The 18,291-nt window shown below is 35.3% G+C and overlaps 2 protein-coding genes across 2 annotated transcripts in view; one reads left to right on the forward strand and one right to left on the reverse strand.

Moving 5' to 3' along the window:
• Positions 1–3,916: 3,916 nt before the first annotated feature.
• On the reverse strand, positions 3,917–7,127 carry LOC110372061 (fatty acid-binding protein, liver). Its single transcript, XM_021328580.3, has 4 exons — positions 6,968–7,127; positions 5,656–5,825; positions 4,967–5,083; positions 3,917–4,051 (listed from the first exon to the last, which is right to left on the reverse strand). The coding sequence occupies exons 1-4, from the start codon at positions 7,035–7,037 to the stop codon at positions 3,992–3,994; spliced, it is 417 nt and encodes a 138-aa protein (XP_021184255.3). The 5' UTR covers positions 7,038–7,127; the 3' UTR covers positions 3,917–3,991.
• Positions 7,128–12,177: 5,050 nt separating this feature from the next.
• Positions 12,178–18,291, forward strand: part of LOC110372044 (uncharacterized) — a 29,110-nt gene continuing 22,996 nt past the window's right edge. The window contains exon 1 of the mRNA XM_064037602.1: positions 12,178–12,591. Within this exon, the coding sequence (XP_063893672.1) occupies positions 12,346–12,591 (246 nt within the window). The 5' untranslated portion in view covers positions 12,178–12,345. The remainder of the gene's footprint in view (positions 12,592–18,291) is intronic.

Below are 18,291 nucleotides of genomic sequence, written 5' to 3' on the forward strand. Positions count from 1 at the left end.
AATATTTATTATTTTATGTTCATTTGTAGTTAAATGTCAAATAGTTTACACTATTCTTGTTCTTATTATGTACAGTCGAGTGAAAAGATCTCTCAATTATATGGTAGAAATGTAAAAAACTTATAGTAATTACCTAAACAATGGGAATTATTGGAGATCGATTGTGAACAGTTGAAAAATAAGCGCAAAGGGTAATACGGTGCAATGGCCTGAATAATTTATACTATTATCGTTCCAGTTTTTTCACGGAGATTATTATGCATGCACAACTAATTTTACATTTTGGAAATTATCACGACATTCGACCGTCTATTTGTCTTCCTCAATCATATTACCTGCACAAACTCTAGACCTCTTCCCTGGTAGAACTGGTTGTCAGACTTACTAGCTTCTGATTACCCGTAACGACTGCCAAAGATGTCGAAATTATAGCTGGGACCCACCTATTTAGCGTGTCTTTAACATAGTGACCACACAACAGATCATCCATTAGTGGCCCATATTATTATATATATTGCAACTTATAGTATTTGTCACCGTCTGTATTCGCACCATGTGTGCCTGAATTTCGACATAATAAACATGTCCAAAGGCGACAGGTTATCATGCATTACGCTAAAATCTTGCCTGCATATCGGTGTATGCTAATAGTTGCGCAACCTGAAAATATCGAGACCGAATGTGCATGTACATAATGTGGCCAGTTGTTTATGTTACCACACTAATATAACTTCATTAGTATTAACTTATCTTTATACTTCACACTTATATTAAAAAGGTAAAGTGTTTGTCTGTTAAACTCGCTAATATCTTATCTCAGGAACTATTAAAATCTAAACTATCATCATCTCCCGAGCCTTTTCCCAACTTTGTTACAGTCGGCTTCCAGTCTAACCGGATTCAGCTTAATCGGATTTTTAGCTGGATTTTAGATTATTAAAATCTAAGCTATCTGGTGTGAAAAACGCATTTTAGTGTTAGACACTCCATTGATTGCCCATTACAGGCTAATTTTCATCAGCTAGAGCGAAGTTTTCCAAGTTCTCGGGACGTGGGTGAAACCACGGTAAACTAGTTGAGTAATATGTCGATATGGGACCAGTTTCAGATATGGTTCGGAATTAAAGGGGATTGTTGTAAACGTATGTGTTCTAGATTTATTGCAAGATTGGTTTTGCGAAATGGTCTAGTACCAAGTCTACAGGTGGTCTTATCTATTAGTAAGCAGATATAGGATAGCAGATAGATATACCTATGTATTAAGTTATCGTATAATTATATTGGGTACTGAGTTGCATGGGTAGATGGGTTGAGGAGGTTAGATAGTCAGTTGCTCCTTGTAAAACTGTGGTATTCAGCTGCATCCGGTAAGACTGGAAACCGATTCCAACAGAGTTGGGAGAAAACTCGGCAGATGATGATTAAGTTATCTTATGATTATTGAATAGATGGTATCTATTGCTGAATGAGTTCTATCATAAGTCTGTTGATTTGAACAAGTTATACATGTTACCTTACAAAGCTCTACTTACGAAAGCTTTAGTTAAGTTAATTCTAATGCTTCCAGTTAGACGGTTATCTAACAGTAAGCGCGGTTACGTCGTGTGACACTTACTACTTATCCCGTGGCTTGTCATTGTCCGATAAGGTTAATGCCATGATTATGAGAACGCGCATTAAACACATTGCTAAGTTAGGGCTGGTAGCTGTAGGAGTGTAGGTATTTCTTTACAAATACTAATAACTATGTTTTGCCAGCCTTCTTTAAAGAAATTAATATGTTCCACCGTAGTTCCTGATGGTTTTATAAATACTTACAAATTAAAACTTTTTTTGAGTAGGGGAATCAGACCCCTCCTGCTGTGCCAGACTATTACTGACTACACGATTTTTCTTTCTGACGCCTTTTGCTTATCAGGGCTGCGGTATCTCTTTCGGAAAACTTTTAAGCTCCGGAAGATTTTGACCCTTAAGGGCTCCGAAAATTCTAGTCCTAAAAGCTACTTTCAACTTTTATTAGACATATAGATAGGATACTGCCGTTTTTCTTGGATTTTGCTTAACATTCACATTTAAGTTCAGATTATCTGACAACCCTATGCAGTCAGTTCGCCCGGGGCGCGGCATGCGTTCATTAAGGCTTACATCGCCCTGCCCGCAAAAGGTAACGCGACTGACCTACATCGTTCAATTCGAAGCCGACTGATTGTCAACATTGTCTTATAAAAATAGTAGGTACAAGATTCTGCACGCATGTGTAATTGCTACTTATAAGTTATTGGTGGGAAAAGGTCTAGGTAGATGCCTAATAACGAAAATGTATGTTTGGAAAAATATGTAGCATTAATTCTATGAGACAATAAATAACTAAGCTCAAGAACTAATCGTACAGAACAGCGCCAAGCGTCCGACCATTACCTACCTAAGCAGTAGGTAAGTAAACTGAAGAATTTAAGGCACCTGCGAGGAATGATTCACTAGTAAATCCTAACATAACATTTTCCCAAAGATATTGCATAGAGCTAGGAAAATGAAAGCGTTGGCTGAAAGTTATTATTTACATGCTTCATTATAATCTCTGCCAAAAGACGTCCATTGCTAAACACAGACAATCCTCATTGTTTTCCAAGAAGTACGCAGTTAGAAATTATCCATTTGCATTTAATCAAGCGTCAATCATCATGAATAAGACAAATTGAGCCACAAATCATTTGCATCGACAAACTTGCATATCTCTTAGATATGCAACTCAGTCGTGTTACAGTTTCATACAGCCATAGATATAATATTACTAAACAAGATTGCGCACGCTCAAAATATATATTTACGAAAATGAACTCTATTCTAACGCAATAAGGTACTAAATTGGTTGCATAATACACAGAGGCAAATCCGAGCCGAGAGGGATAGTTCGAACGGAGGCTGTTTGTCTCTTTCTAACACCTTGCCAGCATAAAAAAATGTTGTGATCAAAAGTTTTGTCTTCCCAAAAAACAATTGAATCACTTATATTTTTATCTTATTTTAACCATTGTAAGTCAACAAATTAATAAAAATCGCATTAATTTATTCGTATTTATTATTAAAACATAAACAACATAAATTTTTATTTTGCTTTTTTTTATTTTCTAGCGGTAACCCTGATCATTCTTGGCGCGTAATCGGCATTTAAAATTGTGTTTATATTTTTTTGTAGTAAATCAATTTAAACTATTAAAATGGTGAAAAGTGTTGCGTTTCTACTTGCAAAAGTGAATCCTATGGTGGTTGCAATATATCGTTCCACAGGTTAGCTAATAATAACATTTTCGTAAACCAAACAACTAGGGTGCCCATGAATTCTTGTAACGAGTCAAAATATGGGTGATGGATTTTAAAACTGTTGTACTATTGTTATAGCTTCCCAAAAAATGAAGAAAGGCGACATAAATGGCTCAGCAGTCTATATATGAAGTAGAAATACAAAAAAAAACAGTCTTCACTTCGAATCTTCCTGCTTTTATACTGCTAATTTCCGCTAATTATGAAAAGCCTTTATTAGTATCTTAAGGTCTCAAACTGCGTAAGTTAAAACTTCAATACTAATCTGTGTTTAATAATCTTAGCAAATTCGGATTTGTCTCACATAGCTTAATCTCATAGTCACCCTATTAGAAAGGGACAGACAGCCTCCGTACTAACTGTTTCACTCGGCTCGTTTTTTGGGTTTATATGCGCAGTCCTGTTTACTAATATTATGTCTATGCATACAGCCTAGTTATCGTGCATAGACAATAGAAGTGGGCGTGGCTTACTTAGCTGTGAAGTAATTATGCTAATGTGAGCTCGTTTTGGTAAGATTATATATGTAATGTTAAAATTATAATCAAAATATGTTCTCAGTGAATATCTGAGAGTGAAAATGAAACATTGAATTAACTTAAGAATAATTTTATTTGAACTTAACATTAATAAATACATTTCTGAATGAAACATTTTAATTTACACATGTTCACTTGACTTCTTCATAATAAACTACACCTTCAACGTCTGTGCCTTCCATTTTGATTATCTGTAAAGAAAAAAGAAAATTACATTTTGTCGAAAGATTTGTCAATGTCAAAGAAAGTATTATGAGGAACAATTCAACACACCAAAGTCTACACTAACGAGGTAACAATTAAAATACATAAAAGTGTATAATGATTATGTACATGCTTTTGTATATTAATTCAAAATGCATGAAACAAACTACTTCAATCACTCAAATACAGAAAATTACCATAGACACGTTAGTCACGTTTCTATCTACGCCTTCTTAAATAATGACATATCTATCTTCTTATAGCTAGTAATAAGACTGTAATCATTTGACTACAGTTAACTAGTAGCATTACATATTACGTATCGTCTAGTCTAGCCAATTATAATGCCTGAATGATTCCGGACCAATTAATTATTATGAGATTAGACGCAATCTTGCGCGCCTTAAGAATTTAGGTGCTAACACGATGTTCAGAGATTGTTGTTACGTTATTGTGAATGCTGTTATATCTAGTTAACTAGGCTTTAGTATGACTAGGCTACTTATGTAATTTTAGACCTAGATACATGTTCTAACTAATATTATAGAATAAGCAATTGAGCAAAGTAAACTATGTGAATAAAACCTCAATTTACACATATTAAAACAATGATAAATAAAAAGAGTTTCTATTTCCTTGACTAAAATTATATTACTGGCCGATTTTGCTGAAAAAAATTATGTGAAGCCATTTTCTCAAAGAGAAATAAAAATTAAAAATAAATCGAATATGGCATCCGATTATTTTTTGACGTCTTATGGCCAGTGTTGACGAATTCATTGTTTGAATTTTCACTAAAGGAGGTTACGTATGGTTAATGGAAAGCGATTTGGTATTTTTGTAACAGACCTTTTTTATGATGAGGATATAAGAAAATCTTTTATATTAGTTTTTTAACTTACCATTTTAACTTCATTTTCGCCGAATTCTCGCCTGAAGTATGCAACTCTGCCGCCGTCTTTAGGTATGATGACTTGTTTCAAAACGTTCTCGCCTTCCAACGTGTATGTGATTTTAACCTAGAAAAATAAAATGTTTCATGATATTGATAAAATAAATAAAAAACAGCTCCGAAAGTGGTTTAAATAGTTTTTTTTTTCAAATGCACTATTTTAATAGAGCTTTCCTTCAGTTTTCTTTTAAATAAGTAATTTAATCTGTTTTACCAACTGTTTGCTTATGAAAAAGTGAAACATCTTTGCAAAAACTGTCCGTTAGATACTTAAAGTATGCATGCATCGGCAGATCAAATCAATTAATTCAAATATTTAACACCCATTGCATCGATCGAGGATTATAAATACCACCGTGTGAAGGAATAGTTACAGACGCGTATAGCGAATAGTGAAAAACGCTTTGCTGGGGAGTTTGTTGAGCAACTTCTTCTTCCCAGCAAAAACACAGGAAGTAGTGAAGGGTGGGCGTTTTGGGGGCTGTCTTTTGTAGATTTCTGACGTTCGAAAAGTGCTGTTTTGCAGACTAATTTGAATAAATGACTTTTGATTTTGTTTTGAAAAAAACCACATGTATTATATATGTTTTATGTTTATATATATTTTGTATATAGTATTTTACTTTAAGTTCCACATACCTTTGAGCCGTCTCTTCTCTCCATCTCATGTGGCTCTCCCAGCTTGAAGTCATGCGTCATGGTCCTGTTCTGCATCTCCAGGGTGAAGTTGAACGTGTTCTCATCTATGCGGGTGAAGCAGAAGATTGGGGCGTTGCTCTGTAGCATCCGTATTAGGTTCTCATTTGTGTCTGGGAATGAGAAATAGGTTTTAGATAATGGCGTCCACGGCCGATTTCGGCCACGGCGGCTGTTCTCATGTAAGGAGATCAGCTAGCTGCGCAGGACATATTATAGTGCACGAGCATGTGCGCAGATACAGATCACTCCCTATTCCTTCACTCTTATAACCCGATGGGACGGCAATCCGACACGACCAGAAAGAGATCAAGGATTTAGATATTTATGTTATAACTTGAGTTACTAGTAACGGTCTATAATAAAGATGACAAATACCAGCTTATGTCCACATGTTTTAAATATTTCACATAATCTAGATTTCTAGGGGGAGGGTTCTAGGCCCACGGAGGAATTTTATTATTGTTCAAGCAATATATCTGGTGCTAAGCACTGAAAGTATTAAGGTTTTGAAATGATTACCTGTATGAAAGAAAAGGTAATTATTGATGATTCTCTTCTTAATAGTATAGCCATGGGTCTCCAAAATTATATGAAGCAATAAGTATCTACATTGTAATTCACTTTACTTCAATCTTACTATGCTTATTCGATACCAAGAACTGTTGATTTCAGTAGGTGTCATGCAAAACAGGCCTACAGAGGTTGTATATTAGTCATAGTCTCACGGTCCATGAATGAAATCATAAACGGATCTCATTTCAACCACCTACTTACTCACGAAATATTATTTAGGTTAATTTTGACTTTCCGAGAATTCGGCAGCTTGCAATTGTTTTAAAATTTAAAATATTACGGTAATTAACGTTTTCAAGAACGCTATTTAAGCGATACTTGTGAAAACCCGAAGCAATGTTAAATATGTATGAAAAGACATTGCTTTAAAATAAAAACATAGCTAACTATAACTAATAGAAACAGCTTCGTATTGATAAACAACTATCTCCATGGATTTACTGTGATAAACAGACATTTTTCAGATAAACATAGATACGTGACTGTATTGTAATACACTATTTCCTGTCAAGAGATTCAATTGCTTGATAAGGTCACTAAGTACACTTAAAAAATCACTACACTAAACTATGTCAGGTCAAAGTCCGTTGCAAAAAAAGAAAAAAAAACGTTTTTCCGTAAAATGCATATACACACTCACACATTCACAAAAACTAACACACATAAAGATATCACTCACCGCTCGCGTTAACTAATTCTTCAATATTTTCGGAGCGGACTCTTCGGTATCTTTTGCCTGAAAACGACATTTTGCAAGTTTTGTGTGAACCGAACTGATGGCAATTGTATTATTTTCCGTTATCCCGTATCTAGTTTCGCGTTTTGTCGCGTCATCGTCATTGCGATAAGATTCGATCGAGATTATCCTATCTACACAGCTGTGTTGTGCCTACTTCAAAATGAGTTGGTAGGTTATGTTATGGTGTCTTCGGAATGTCGGGACTGATTCACGTATTTATATTTAATTAAACTTTACTCACACACTATAGATACGTATATTTTCGGATAGAACAAAACAGAGAGTAGGATTTCCGTACATAGTTAGGTACGTATTCTTAGGAGAAAATAAAACTCATCATGCCATTCTGACCTTTTACAATCCTGAATCCGTGTCTCTCTTCGATAATGGAAAAAATGCGACCTCTGCATATTTACAGGCACTCTCCATCAAGAGAAAATCATTATTCAAAGGATTATCTTCACTCAGTTCTTGAATTATGAAAGAATATTTATTGGTTTGTCCTTTTAGTGTGTTGAGCAATGGATTGATTCGTTTTCTTCTACACAGAGTAACTAAATAGGAAACAGGGTTTGTAGATGTTTTAAGTAGGTATAGCCTATTTATTTATGGAGGAAGTCCACATTTTATCCGGTTGTATGTAGTAGTTAGGTATAGTTGTGAAACTGCTGGGACAAACTGTATATGTATTTGTAAATAAACGTGAGAGTTACAGGTAAGCATGAAAGCAGAAGATTTGTATATTTTAATCTGTTTATTCGAGTGACCAACATTACAATCAGAGTGTGTGGCAAAGCAGACTGGGTGGCTACGTGTTTCGTTTACTTCGCAGCCGACATAAAATATGGTGGATTGCATAAATGGGATGTGTTTGTGTCCACAGGCTGTTTCTGGCTCATTTTAGTATAAGTACACTACTGTCGGTATCTTAATTTATTTATTTATTATGTTGTTTTATTAATTTTAAGAAGGCTTACAGACGAATAACAGAATAGGTAACAAAAAATATAATTCAGTTGCTAATAACAAGCCGCCACAGATATAAACAAGACAGTTTCTTTACAGTTTTCAAAATCACGCAGTCGTTTTTTAAAAGAATTCCCAAAAAGAGGAGGTTCTAAATGTCGATGTACCTAGATTTTTTTTTTATTCAAGCACTATTTACTTTTTTTTTCTTCTAAAATCATCAGGACTTGGCGAAAGTAGGTATCAGGTACGGATATATAAACTTACCTATACCTATTTATTGGAGGGAAAAGACGTAACGTTGACGATTAAATAATAATTATGTTAATTAAGTTAATTTGATGAGTCATTACAAATAAGATGTTTATGCATAATTAAAAGGATAACAACACTGATTGTGATAAAAACCTCGTGTTGAGTGCATTACCAATAATTTGGGCTTGTCGTGATGGCAAATATAGGAGTGTTATCAAGGGCAGTTAACTGCAGCGGTTAAAATAGTTCCGCGTCATGCTGCCAAAGGCAAAATTGATAAGTATGTTTTAGATTACAGGCAATGCCATAAGTATTGGCCTACTTATTATTGTTTTAGGTTTTAGCTAGTTGTTTGTGTTGGGTTTTCTTATTATTTTTCAAAGTATATGATAAAGTATTATTTTTAGGATTATTTCGTTATTTTTTTTTTTTTGAAATAAACTTTTGTATACATAATAATTTAGAAGCACAACTAACACTACATGCGCATATATTTTTTCCTCTGGTACACATCACTTAATGAGTAAAGATTTTTACTCTTCCTGTATCGGATTTTTGCTCGCGACTGTCCCAACATGTAGGATACACCATCTCATTACAGCTCAGCAGTTTATTTATAAATAAAATAAAAATTCCATAGGATTTGATAACACAAATAAGTATATATTATACGAGTAAGCCCACGTAAGTACTTATTTGTTGCATTTTCCTGGAAATTTGTAATTTTTTTTGCATATCATTGTAGGTTTTTTCAGATCTCGATAGCGTTTGTTTTATTTTTCACTTTCCAAAGTGAAATGCTGAATCATGGTTATCGTAACTTTTACGTCAATCTATGAGGATATATATTTGAAGTAGGTAATTCTTAGTTGGTATCCAAGCTATTACTACTAAACATGTTTCTACATGATTAAGTCAGTTACATACCTAAGTATACAGAAGCCGAAAATAGATCTCAGTGGCGTGCACTTGGAGAGGCCTATGTCCAGCAGTGGACTGCGATAGGCTGATGATGATGATGATATACAGTATACATTTTAGAGCGAAACTTGAAACATTTTAACTTCTTCTTACAGTGAAAATGTTAACATAATCGATTTGGCCGTTTTGGGGATACCCAAAGCAAACATTTTCCTAAAAAAGTATTTAATTTTAGTAAATAGTAAAAGTATTTACAATATTTTGCAAAAAAACATAGTTTTGATTTGAAGCATCCTGGATGTGTAATATGGATTAATTCTTATGGTCAGTTCAAGCGCAAGCGTGATGGCATTTTGCCAAAACTACAGACTACCAACATCGCAACACATACTTATTTATTGCACTCTTGCGCCGAGGGACAGTTTATTGCATTATTATTGGTAATAATGTCATTGCAATAAAAAAGGGATTACTTTTGCTGAATTTAAAGTGCTGTGTGCAAGTTTATAGCTGTTGATTTTGACAGAGTGTTGCACCTTTTTTTGGTGGGAAATCATCAAATGACTAGTAACTAAAAACACCTTTGTTCCTTCTGGAGAATTTTGTACTTTTAGCCTTTGGTACCGCGGTACCAGGGTTGTGGTAAATCTTTCGATAGCTCGAGAAGTAGCTACGTGGAGTTTAGTTCTATAGCGGCAGGGTTCATTCGATGATTCCTACCTTCTAATTGAAAAGTAAGTAAGTACCCAGTTTAAGGTACAAGAGAAACAATTTCGAGTGGATTCGCATGTAAGAAAACTCATGATTCTAAATTAAAAGATAATTTTTACATAAAGGTTTCGTTAAATGGTTCTCAACTATTCTACATAGGTACATTTTCTGCAAGCGGTTAGATCACAGTAATACCACAGGTAATACCTTTAATAACTAATATCCTGTTCTTTTTTCAAAGTATTTAGATCACACAGTGATTGAGCAGCACTCGGCAGGTGAAGCATAGACTTTGTATCATTGCTCAGGCGCACCACTAATGTCAGGGTTATAGATATGATCGGAACGGAACTGTTGTTGTTTAGGAGTTCCTTTTTATTAACTTTTTGGTTGGTAATACCTACATTAAAAGGTTTGGTTACACTTGCTATTTTTGGTAAGTAATGTAAAGATTAAAAAGATGATGTTGTTGTATGCATGATGTGTTCTCCTATAACTGAAGGAGCACAAATCTTTAAATAACTTTTTATAATAATGCATGTAATGTGTAAGTATCCTTTGTTGGAGTTCCTTTCTGAATAAAATAAAAATAAAATAAAGAAAATATTTTTGAGGAAAAAAAAATCCTATCAATTCCTATCCCCATATATTTCTATTGTATTAACACAAACATATGAACTATCCTGGAGGAATATGTTAGAAAGATATAAATATTTCAAATTCTGCTGTCACATAATTATGTAGTCAACGTCGGTCACGTTCTCCTATGAGGAGATCAGCCAAGAAGGACATAATATAGCTACCAAAAGACGCAACTGGGAACACTATGGTTTAAGGTTCTCCTATGTTACCGATATTAAAATGACAACTACCTACCTAAATTACGAAATCCAGTATGTATGTATCTAACTGACTCATAGTTGCTAATATATATTTCATGTGGAACATAAATTCGAGCTTAACGAGCTTTTTATGACTCGCTGTGTGATTTCCGATCCATTCATCAGAGCTGATTTTATCTAGATCATTGGAACTGATTATAACAGTCTATTCATAGATCACTTGAAACAGATGATATTTGAGAAAACTGAGATCATGTTAATTGCTTTTTTAAATTAATAGGATCTTGTCAGTGTGTGATTCTGTGAACAAAAATATTTCAGTCAGTCAAAAAGTATATATTCAGTCAAATATGTCATAAAGTAAATAGTCAGAGTCTAACTTCGCCTATGAAAATTCCGCTCACACTTCACCGATTCCATAAACTATAATTAATACGTAGTACTACGATTGTAATACAAATTGCGATATACAAACAATTAATTTATTATACATCGTGTATATCAGATTTCGTGTTAGATATTACGCAGATGCAAAACGTAGGTAGGTACGGGTATCTACCTTATTTCGAACAATGGCCGAACTTCGGAACAAATCATAGAGAACAAAATGACTAGCGGAGGTACCATAACGAAAAATCTCCTAAGAAACTAGCGCGCCAAAATGCAGGAGATGGGAAACGTTACTGTCTTGGCCCTTATACGCTTTGTTTGGACTCGACCATTTTTTGTGAATACCAAAAATTGTTGACAAATGTCTCAAAGAACCCGAACGCCTCATTAGTGCACTCTTAACTGATCATTTTGTTAATGCCCATCGTACCTGTTTGACCTAGAAGAAGGCGCCTGACCTACCTGCATTATGGCATCTCCGCTCATCTTTTCTTACTCCGTGGTACAAAGTTACTTATTCTCAAGTTATACGGAAACATTGACAAGTAAAACAATAGATGTTCTTCGTATACTTATGTTTTGTTTTCCGTGAATCTATTGTACCTACTTAATAAATGTGTGTAATTAATTTTTGGCCGTTATGAATGAATGTTGGTACCTACTCTGTAGGACCAAGTATTGCGGTTTTTTTCGTAGGAAGCCAAATCCTTTATCCAAATGTCTTGCTCTACGTACTTTTTCCGTTTTGACAGTTTTCAGACAGTTTCAGTATCTATTGATTACTCCTTCAATTGGTTGGGTCTTCAATGAATTATTGTAACTTTACTGTAATTGTTAATTTTGACGCTTGAACGATGAAATCATTCAAAAGCCATAAATAACTCTTATCACAAGTAGCAATATCATAGTAGCGGACAGTTTACAGAAGATTTATGCATTGTTCTGACAGGCCGTTAAGCTGAGCCTCCATCAGTCATTGTAATATGACACACGCCGGCATACCGGTGACGAGTGGCACGTAACGCATAGCCGGCGCGCCGTCCCGCGGGCTCGCAGTGAGCGCGCGACCTTGCTGCCACCGCGGTGCCAGGGCGGGGGCGCCTATGACTGCGGCCGGCCTGCGCCACTCCGCCACTCGTACTGTGCTAACGATACGACCAACGCGCTTCCAAACTCATAATTCGAATTTTCAAAATAAGACGCGTTCGGAATGACAGTTTGATTTTTTAAATCATGTGGCTCTGGTTAGTACTCGTCGCCGCGGCCGCGGTGCTGTCGGGCGTCGAGAGCGCAGGCGCCGGCGCCGCCCGCCTCGTCTGCTACGTGGAAAGCGCGCGCGCTATCGACGGATTTTCCGAGTGTACACATCTCGTTTACGCGGGCGACGCGAGAGCCGATAAGCTCGAAGCTCTGCTGAAGGACTACAAGAAGACCAATCCTAGACTGAAAATTATACTGAGAGTGTCCGAAGTTGATAAGGTAAGTTACGGAGTCTTATCTGCAAGGTCTTACAAAACTTTTCATTAACAAATCTAAACACGTGTAGAAACGTCAAAGTATTACATAGAGCTAATTACTTTTTACCGATTCGTTAAGTAGCGCTTCCGAGTCCTGTTGCCCATATTGATGAGGTGGAAATGTATTCTTTTGTTAGAATGACGAGTGAGTCGTATTCGCGAGGTGAAGAAAGTCTACGAGCAGTACAAATGTGTGAGTACTGAGAGCTCATTGTTTCGTAATCACACGCTAATTGTCGGACTTGTTAACTAAGGTTTGGGAAGTGGAGCGTGCTTTATGTGAACATCCGATATCCTCCTTCACGATTTTCCTTCGTGATTTTTAAGATCGTACCTACAAACTACTTTCTTTTTTCAAACGTTTATATCTGGACGGTTTTGTAAGAACATATTATTATTTTCGAGATTGCTTCCTTCGTTATGTTACGAAATATATTTATTAGGAACTCCATGAGTGGTTAATAGCAGTGCGGTCTAGACATAATTTGTCGAAGTAAAAAGAAGTACACATTACATAAAATAAATCAATGCTAAAAAACAACATCAAAAAAGCAAAACTGCATTCTAATTTCGAACTAAGTGCGAGTCCAAAAAGGCGCGAACACGACACGTTCTATAAATTTTAATAGAGGAAAACCATAAAGCTCAACTCTAAGCGGAAACTTGCAAAAAGGTTCTACACTGGTCTAGATTAGGTGTGGCCCTTGCTGAATATTAAATTATATTTGTTCCCACGGTTAGTGTTATGTGTAACTAATGAATATTAATGGTTAGATGACATGATATCATTGTGGTAGGACACTTCATGTTTATGATTTGTTTAGGATTATGAGATGGTTGACTCATATTTGTTATTATCTGACATGACAGCGGGAGTTACTGCTGTCATTTGTTGTTTGTAGATGATGCTGGCTGACGTTGCTGCGGATAACAATTATATCATCTTTGAATAGACGAAATTGTTGCATACATTGCTTATTAATCGTGGTGGTATTGTAAATGTCTCAAATTAGCGAAATGACGAAATAATATAGGTTTGACATATGAAATGTTATCCAATTCATTGCAATTTTTCAGCCACAGAATGTATTTTATTCTATTTCTCCCGGATTTTTTGTTCCTATTTTTTGGACCCCAGAACTGTCACTGTTCCTATCTGGCAGATATCAAAAGCCCCTCTAACAAGCATATTAAATATCCTTTAATGTCCTATATTCAAACAGCAAAAGATCAGCTACAAAATTACAAAATCCCCAATTTATTTATTTATTACACCATCTGACATAAGAAAAAGTAACCCAAGTTCTCGAACAGCCTTTGTAAACAGTTTCAAAAATAACCTGATTGACCTGTCAAGTGATATGGCCGACTTGACCTTACGCAACACGTTTTCAGTGAAATTACTCTTGTATTTGGAGCACGGTGTTACCAGCATTACGTTGAAACTGGTTAGCAAGTTAAGGTGGCATCTCTTTACGGAATCAGATAATCTTCCTGCGTGTCTGTACCGATATTATATTTCAAATGTGATCTAATCCTCTTTGATCGTATCCGCATGTAACATTTGTTACATATTTGCTATGTAATTAGGGATTGTGCAACTTTCTATTAGAAATGTAACAGTTATTAATCTCTTTCATAATAACACAGTTGCTTACCTCTAAAACAATAGGTCATCGTCACCATTTATTGTCACATTTTTGCGTATTTTTTTTGCACATTGCATGGAAACGTCACCTTAAATCTGTTGGTGTTGACGGGCAGGGTGACGTCATGCAAACGAGTGCGTTCTCACGTCCGCGACCTCGGGACTGTGGGCTGCAAACTGCATCTGCAATGATGCGGACTTATTGGGGTACTATGGAATATCCAAGTGGGACAAAGAAAACAAATGGAGGAAAGGGCTTTCAAGTCAAAATAGATAATATTGATGGAAGGAAACGTTTTGCCAAAGGATGGTAGTTTCTGACACAAGCCTCATAGGTCAAAAATCACTTACTAAAATTAATATTTTCTGGTTACTTTGGATTTTCTTGAATAGAAGAACCCTTGTGGCTTTCCCCAAAATTATTTGGAAAGCGGAAAGCTGCATTAATCTTGAGAATTATCAGATGAGAGTTAGCTTGTGTAAAATAATGCTTTCGACACACAACAACTGATTTACCGGATAAAATGTTCAGATCGCAAAACTGATTACCAGGAAAAATATAAAAGTACATTTATGGATGAGGCATTAAATATAATTCCTTGTGTAAAAAATTACTGTGAACCATAATCGGATCGGTGTTACATTATCTTAAAAACTTGACTGATTGCATGCATACTTTTTGGATCACCTGTGCAAAGGTTGAGCCGAAGAAGGTGTGATAATTTTCTTTAAATGTGGCCAGTTACATGCAAAGTTCATGGTGGCATACTGGCCATTTATGTATGAATGAGTATTTCCTCTTAAAACCAATTAGCAGTTCCAAGTTTGAAATTCTTTATTTGGTTCGTCCGTCTGCAGTGGTCTTGTACTTCGCGTCCATTTCGAAGCTTCAATGAATTTATCTGTCAATTAAAGATGTTAACATGTACTAACGTAATTCTGAATATTATTGTGCACAAATGTTTTAGCGTAACCTAATTAAAATAAAATGTTTACCTACGGACTGTCTGCTACACTGGCATTTTCAATTAAAAATAGAACAAGTGATTGACGCACAAAAGACAAGAGAAAATCAGGAAGGTTTTAGACCAATTACAATGCTACAAATATGAATTACAATAATGTGACATTTAGATCAAACATTTCGATAATTTAAAATCATAAACACTGAGTGCATTTAATGACTACCGATAATATATAATTACTTAGGAAATAAAGAATCAGACTGAACACGAATTAAATGCACGATTGAACTATAAAATGCACGATTATTCTAAAAGCTTCCTAATTTTATATTCTGAATCGTCAGGCACGTACGAATCGATAAGTTTATAATTAAATTCTGTTCCAATAATTGAGGCTAATTACTTGTTACGTAAAAGTCGATACGTCGGAAATATGATTTAAAAAGGCCACGGTTAATGTAAGGGTAATATTTCGATGAGATCATACATGAAATATGACATAATTATGTCGGGTTATTTTTAACCGACTGCAAAATGAAAAGCAGACCTTCATTTTTGAGTTGGATTATTTCGTTTATTTTTAGGTGTCTTGGGAGAAATTTTGACGCTTACCTTATATCGGGAGAGCCATCTGAGGGAATTATTATCACTGTTGGATGTAAAATAATCCTTTCATTAAAATACTCATTTATAACGAAGAAGAAAACATGGCATACGGGCAGAATGATGATGATGATGATTAGGTACCTACCTACAATTCACACTCATATCTATAAACAAAAAATCTCACTCACGTAGCTTCGCACCGAAGATGAAGATCGATTAATTTTTCTAACACTATTTGGTTTAACAAAAATAATTGCGATTTCCTTGATAAAGTCGTCTTTTTACCTATCACAGTTCAATAACAATAGTACATAAGATTACAAGATATAATCATGGTTTTCCTTTCATTGGCTGTTACCTTTCGCTAGTGATTACGATCTAGATTCGCTTTCTTAGTTATCTAAGGAGTTAAAAATATAGGTTCGTGTTAAGTAACGTGGTAGGAAAGTAAGTGATAAGTTTTGTTGATAGAATGTAGGAAGTCAAGTGTGTGTGATAGAATTTAGAGTTTGTTTGACCTTCTTATAATTATTATTTTTAGGTGTTATTGTGGGTGTGTGTCCTAAATTATCATTATAAATTCTGCGTTTTATATAAAACACTGCTATAAAACTTAATTGGCCTACCCCTGGAGCTATTATTTACTTCTTAAAACAACAATATTGATAACAATATCCTTCAAAAGCTGTTTTAGTTGTTGTTTTGATCCCACACCTGTATCGAAATTCCCATAGTTATACTAAAATATACATAGGTACGCCCAAATAATTGATATCTTGTATATGCGTTTTAAACACTTTCGCAGTTAATCAAAGTCATCAAAAATTACTTAGGACTTAGAGGTATATTATTAGCGTAAATCAAATATCGAAAAGCATTTTCATTTTAATGTCTCGCTCCAGTCGGAGCTTTTTAAAAGAAAAGCTTTACCACTGCCAATACTTTTCGCCGTACAGTGTAAGCATAACGTATGGAGCGATTACAGTAACCGAGCGTAGATGTCCAGTGGGCGTTCTAGTTGACTTGTCAATGTCACAAGGCGCCACCAACTTGCTTCTGTCTTGCATACTTGCGCTAGTTACTGACTGGGCCAGTTTGGGCCTCATTTAGAACTTATGTTAATTGATTTGGAGATAGTTTAGTCTGGTTTAGTTAAGATTTAATTAATGACTTCTTTTAATGATTGTAGCATTGCATTTTAAAAAATATGTCTGTGTGTCTAAATAAGTTAAATAAATACCTAATCGCCCATCTAGTTATAGGATTCTGAAAAATTAAAAATCCAGACACTAAAACAGTTTGACTGTTTTATGTACTTAGATCAAATCTAAATTACAAATAATAATCCAGTTGCAAAAATATCAAACCAGACCCTTATTTGTAAAAGTTATCAAGATTAAATATCGCATTGTTAAGACATTACATACGTTTATCATGTGAGCGAGTTTGCAATCTCATTCGTTCGTGAATGTCAGAATGATTCATAGACTATTGACCTTGGCGTGACAGATTGGGTCAAGGGCGCCCGATATGTATTGGCCATTGTCAATTTTGACAGGTATGTCAACTTTTGAGTTTGGAATGCAGAAAGCGCGCGGTGACAACCGGTATAGTCTCATTCTTTGCGTGATGTGCAGATTTATATTTGCATATAATTCGCAATCAGCTTTCTTACATAATAATTGGAATATTACACAGTGAATTTATACGTCAGAACGTCATAAAAATAGTATATTCTGTAACCAAACAGTCAGTATCGCTGATTTTTCCGAAAAACCAAAGTAATTATCTTTGAAAAGAGTACTATGTATCACCATATTTTTTATGAGAATGTAATGGTATACATGAATACAGGTGTGCTATCAATTTAATGTCATACAACATAGCCACATTTTGTAGTTTTTTTGCCAGAGCCTTTGCTCTTTGCCGCTAAGGAAGGCAAGGCTTTTCTCACGATATTTTCCTCTTAGACCTTACATGGTTTCACGCAGATTCCTCAAATATTTATGTGTCGCATTTACCGTAAATAATTGTGCCTATGACATCATGACGACGTGTGGTATCGTCATATGTCAAGCCTTTTGAAAGGATACGATAAACGTTCCTTTAGTATCCGTAAAACTTGTGAATTAACTTTTACTAGTTCTGTAAATTCCAATAAAGTATCTAGTGTCATATGGTTGATAGGTTACCTGAAACACAGTGTATATTTGTTCATCATCCTCCGAGCCTTTTCCCAACTACTTATGTTGGAGTAGGCTTCCAGTCTAACCGGATTCAGCTGAGTACCAGTGCTTTACAAGAAGCGACTGCCTATCTGACCTCCTCAACCCAGTTACCCGGGCAATCCGATACCCCTTGGTTAGACTGGTGTCAGACTTACTGGCTTCTGACTACCCGTAACGACTGCCAAGGATGTTCAATGACGGCCGGGACCTACAGT

The sequence above is a fragment of the Helicoverpa armigera genome, chromosome 2 (assembly GCF_030705265.1).
Source record: "Helicoverpa armigera isolate CAAS_96S chromosome 2, ASM3070526v1, whole genome shotgun sequence".
Taxonomy (NCBI): Eukaryota; Metazoa; Arthropoda; class Insecta; order Lepidoptera; family Noctuidae; genus Helicoverpa; species Helicoverpa armigera.